The sequence below is a fragment of the Myotis brandtii genome, unplaced genomic scaffold (genome assembly GCF_000412655.1).
Source record: "Myotis brandtii unplaced genomic scaffold, ASM41265v1 scaffold2012, whole genome shotgun sequence".
Classification (NCBI taxonomy): domain Eukaryota; kingdom Metazoa; phylum Chordata; class Mammalia; order Chiroptera; family Vespertilionidae; genus Myotis; species Myotis brandtii.
This window is the reverse complement of record NW_005357492.1, coordinates 139765-145481: the sequence shown is the minus strand read 5'-3', so window position 1 is coordinate 145481 and position 5717 is coordinate 139765. Positions and strand designations below refer to the sequence as shown.

The 5717-nt window shown below is 37.6% G+C and overlaps 1 protein-coding gene across 1 annotated transcript; it reads right to left on the bottom strand.

Annotated features, from left to right (window-relative positions):
* Positions 1–1856: 1856 nt before the first annotated feature.
* On the bottom strand, positions 1857–3366 carry LOC102258517 (eukaryotic initiation factor 4A-I-like). Its single transcript, XM_014538890.1, is given in 3 exon segments — positions 1857–2010; positions 2270–2359; positions 2461–3366. Coding segments are annotated over 3 exon segments (1080 nt in total). The 3' UTR covers positions 1857–1926.
* Positions 3367–5717: the final 2351 nt, after the last annotated feature.

The following is a 5717-nucleotide window of genomic DNA, read 5'->3' as shown; positions in this document are numbered from 1 at the left end:
AACCTGGGACCCTTCAGTCCATGGGCTAATGCTCTATCCACTGAGCAAAACAGGCTGCAGCTTAATTCATTTACTTTTAATCTATATGTGTCTTTATATTTAAAGTGGGTTTTGTTTTTTATTCACCCTCATAATCTGTCTTTTAATTGTTGCATTTATGCCACTGACTTTCAGAGTGCTTACTGATAGAGTTACTACCATATCAGGCAGCTTCTGGGGCTTCTGAGGCCGGCCTGCCCTGGATGGCAGCACGCTGGTGGCTTGCGCTGTTTCTCCCTGCCTGCAGTATGCAAATTAGCCACCATCTTTGTTGGAGGTTAATTTGCATATCACGCTGATTAGCCAATGGGAGGTGTAGTGAAGGTACGGTCAATTACCATGTTTGTCTATTATTAGATAGGATAGTAGGTATTTGAAATCATACATGGAGTAAGGATTATTCAACATCTTCCCTAAGTACTTAAAGCAAATATTCATTCTGAAAATTGGAGTACATCCTTTGTTTTTGATTTTTGTTTCAACTCTGTGGGAATTATTTTTCTTCTAACATTTTGCAGGGTTATAACTTTCATTGTGAATAAAGTTGCTAATTATAAGTGTGACACCGTCACACAAACAGGATGTCAAAGCATAAAGCAGAGAAGTGCAGAGAAAAGGAATGAAAGTGTGTAAAGGAATATAGGAAGTAGACATGGAATTGGGATATTTTGGACTCTTCATTACTGCACCCATTCTTTTACTTAGACTTGTCTCTTCTAACTGTACTTCCCAGTAATTAAGGGAAATTAGCAGTAAATAAATGCCAGTTGAAATACATGCACAGATTTTATTTTGTTGTCATAGCCTTTTCTTTCACTTACTTTTGCCACTTGTATTATGTCTGTTATGCTAGTAATCCTTCCCTTCTTCATTTAATTATTTATGGTGGTTTTAATCTTAACTAATTTAATATGGAGATCCTTTAGAGAAGATTACATACTTTATAAAATAAGTATCTAAGATAGGCTTTGGGAAAAATTGAAGCAGAATTTCAGTACAAAATAACTTCCCCCCATTGTACCTTGGCTTCCTTTTGAACCCAGTGATATTGATAAATTTTTAACATTGAAAGTGTTTCTAGGGCTGCCTAGTTCATTCTTTCATAAAATACAAACAAGTTCCATCCATGAATTTATTCATAAGTGCATATGTACTGGAGAAACAACAACCTAAAAAGGGAGCAAAATCTCTTGAATTTATGTTGAATACGGAAAAACCATCTGTTTTTATGAATTTTAATAAGATACCTATTAGGTATTCTTCTCCAAATTCCTCAATAAAGTCACTTGCTACAGGTTTCTTCTCTGCTCTCCTTCTGGTACAATCACCGGGGCAGTCCGTGCCCATCACATATCCTGTCTGAACACCTTTCTTCTGAAGATCCTCTGACAGCCCCTTACATTTTCCTGCCGCATCATGGGTGAGAAGTCCCTGGTTCAGACACTGACAGAACACTTTTATCCCTACACTACACAAGCCCATTTTGAGAAGAATTGAAAACTCACAGGATAACACGGGCAACAACAAATGTTTTGCTTCTGACACGAGTATTGCAGGCAGGCACTATCGCTGGCTTCAGAGGAGGATTTGAGGTGATAGCAAAGATATTACTGAAATAACTTTTGCATGGCTAGGATTTACAAGGGTGACTGAAACATATTAACTAGATAATAAAAATCCAGACTGTGAAGACAGAATATTTTATTTATTCATTTATTTTTTTTTCAGTTTCCAAGTAATTTTATTCAGAATTTTGTTTCCTGAATCAATAAATACTATACAAAACAATGTAAAAATGGCTACTATCTTAGGATACATGGGGACACAGTAAAGAGAAAACAAGCTTCAGCCCAGCGAGGACTGGGCATGAGGGCTGGGCAAACACACTCACCTGTGGATATAGTTTTCCCTGTTGGTGGGAAGGTCATAGTTGATGACTAAAGAAACCTGCTGCACATCAATGCCTCTGGCCTGTGGCAAGAAAACAAGACAGCTTCAGCATGTGAGTGAGAGGGCATAAGCCACCCAGAAGGAACTTGGGACTTTAGTATACATGTAGGCAGCCAAAGGAAGGCCAAGGAAATGGTGTATCACCTCCCCTGAAAACCTGAGGCATGCCAGATTCTATTCCAAGTTGCTACTTTCCTGAAGAGGGGCACTATTAGTCCCCTTGGAGAGGGAATCACCTTGGTTTCTCCCTTCTGTTTTGTCTAAATCCCCCCTTACTTACCAGCAGGTCAGTGGTAATCAATACTCTGCTAGAGCCAGAGCGGAACTCCCTCATGATTACATCTCGTTCCTTTTGGTCCATGTCTCCATGCTAGGATGGGAAAGAAGAGTGTAGGCACATTGGTTCTGAAAACTGGCTTCAGTGGGCTACTGACTCGTACACACTGCTGGTTAGTAAAAGGGAAATCTCACCATGGCAGAGACGGTGAAGTCTCGGGCGTGCATCTTCTCAGTGAGCCAATCAACCTTTCTTTGCGTGTTGATGAAGATGACTGCCTGGGTGATGGTGAGGGTTTCATATAAATCACACAATGTGTCCAGCTTCCACTCCTCTCTTTCCACATTGATGTAGAATTGACAGGTACCCTCCAGAGTCAACTCTTCCTTCTTGACAAGAATCCGAATGGGGTCCCTCATGAACTTCTTGGTCACCTCAAGCACGTCGGAAGGCATTGTAGCTGACAGCAATACCACCTGGGTGTTGCTGTTGAGCTTTTGGAATATGTCATAGATCTGGTCCTTGAACCCACGGCTTAACATTTTGTCAGCTTCATCCAGTACAAACATCTTGATGTATTTGGGAGACAGGTATCTGCGATTAAGCATGTCAAATACACATCCTGGGGTGCCCAGGATGATATGGGGAGCTTCCATCTGCAGCTTCTGCACCTCTGCACGCACGTTGGTACCACCAATGCAGGCATGGCAGGAGGCACCCATGTAATCTCCTAAAGCCATGACTACCTTCTGTATCTGCTGTGCCAATTCTCTAGTAGGTGCCAGGACCAAGGCCTGAGTGGCCTTTAGATCCAATTCAATCTGTTGCAGAATCGATATGGCAAAAGTGGCTGTTTTTCCTGTCCCAGATTAGGCTTGAGCGATCACATCATAACCCTTGATACAAGGAAGAATGGCTCGCTGCTGGATGGCAGAGGGCTTCTCAAAACCATAGGCGTAGATGCCACGGAGGAGGGACTCTGAGAGGTTCATGTCATCAAAGCTGTCAACGATCTCATTCCAGTTACTCTCGATGACGCCTTCAGGCTCCATTCCATCGGGGCCATTGTCTCTGGATCAGGGATCTTGACTCTCAGACATGATCCTTAGAAACTAGCATTTTATTTTAATTATACATCTAAATTACTTCTTTACAGATCTTAAATATTATTTTTCTGAAAAAATATGAAAATTTTCCAGAGCTCAAAAAACAAAAGCCAGCTTTATTAAACACAAAAATGGCTAACCCATTAGGGGACATGAGTTTATTGATATTGAAATTAAAATAAAATAAAAATTAAAACTCAATTATGGTAAGTTTAGAGCTCAACAACCACATGTGGTTACAGATATTAGACAACCCTGTAAATATTTTCATCATCATGGAATTTTCTATCTGACAAACCTATAGAACAACAATTAATATGAAATGGAAATTTTCTAATTTTGTGCAGCCACCATGCAAATATATGCAGTTACTTATGATCAGATAGAAAAGTTCACAGGGAGAGTCAGTGATATTTAGTAACAGATTTATAGAGTGAAGAATACATTTTAAAATATTGCATACTGATAAAAATGTTAGTAAGCTTTGGAGGGAGAATCACATAATTTTGAAATATTTATATTCCAAACTTTTAAATTGTATTTCCCACTACTTCCAAAGATATTATACCTTCATTTTAGAAATAGCAAAAACAAAGCTTGAAGCTTAAAATGTGACCCTCCTTCACAAACTGCCAACCCCCAAGCACTTTTTAGAGGAGAAACTTCTTTTTGATTGCATTTTATACTAAAAAAAGAAAGAAAACGAAAGCAATCTCTGGGGTCCCTTTCATCTTTAACATGCTATGTTATACAGGGTTAAGAAATAGGATATGCTGAATACAGCACAAGCAATAGTGCATGGTGATTTAGCCTTATTTTCATTTGTAATTTAGAGCTAATGTACAATCACATTTGCAGGTACCTTTAGTTACGCTTTCTGTTTTACTTGGTATGAAATTCTTTATAAAGGGTACTGGACTGCAGTCACGTGGATGGCTTAATACATATTACAATGCTTTATTGCTATAGCATGAGTGTAGAATGACTCCATTTCTCAAAGAGGATAAGGCTATCTTTGAGTTATACTAGCAATTCTAAATGAGGCAATAAAAAACACTATCAAGCATTCTGTTTATTCCACAAATAGTATAGCAGTCCTCTAGGCTTCCTTTTTAAAAAGATCATTGGCTTGCGTATATTTTAATCATTTTTTCTTGGTATGTATGGCTAGGATGAGAACAGATGTTGAGTTTTTTCTGAATTACATTATGGTAACAACAAAAATAAAAAGGAGAGAAATAATCATCACTTACACAGAATCAAATGCAGACAGATAAAGTATTATTTTATTTTTTACCTAAAGCTTCAAATAGCTCAATAGACTCAGGCTACTCTTTTAGGAAAATAAAAGACTGAAACAGTAGAAGGGCAGCCACTGAAATCAGCACAGACCATATAACACAGTATTAGTGATATTTAACACACTTTGAAAGAAAACAGCCATTTCCAGTACTACCAAATATCCAGTAGCCAACAAGCCACATCTGCCATATTATATTTGCAAAGGCAGGAAAAAACAGTCTGATTTTTCCCTAAAGTAATTCTAATTTATTTAGCTTGAATCCCAGTTTCTAACTTGCCAAAATACAATCAAATGTATTTTCTTAATTTTATCATGTTCTGATTTTTGAAAAACCTGCCAAGCAGACTAATTTCTTTATAAGGAGACAAGTCTCATTATTTTCCAAGAAAGGGTGATAGAAGAGAATCAAGAATTCGTTCAGAGTAAGAAAAGCCTTCTGATCTTAAAGCTTGACTGATGCTGATGACATGCTCACCTTCCTCAGCAGGCTGGAAAGCTCACTCCATAAATACAAAAGAAGATGCTTCCTCTTTCTTTTCCAATCTTCCTCCCAATCTGGTACCACATAGCCCAATATTGGCACCATGGAAAGAATCGTGTGCCTAAACTCTTGAATTTTAGGAGAAAAATTCTGTGCTCTCAGAATAGCAAGAACCACCATTGTAACAGATGTGTAAATGTATGTTTATTAAACTTAAATGTTAAGAGTGGCAATATCAAATGGAAAAGATGTATGAATAGAAAAAAAATACATAAATTATGTTTACTGTCATCAAGTCCAGGAGAGAGTTTCTATCTAAATTTTAATTTTATCTAAAAAATCATGACCTCAGTTTCAGATCGCATTAATAATTTTATAGGTAATATTTATAGATTATCTTAATAGCATTGAATACACAGTCAAATGATACTGGAAGTATGTTAGAGTTTAGCACAGATAAACTAAAAGGTTTGATGCAGACAGTGTCCTTGCTTTTCCAGTTGAGAAATGCATTTTCTAATTGTATTTTAATGCATTCATTTCTGACTTTTTTCCTTAAAG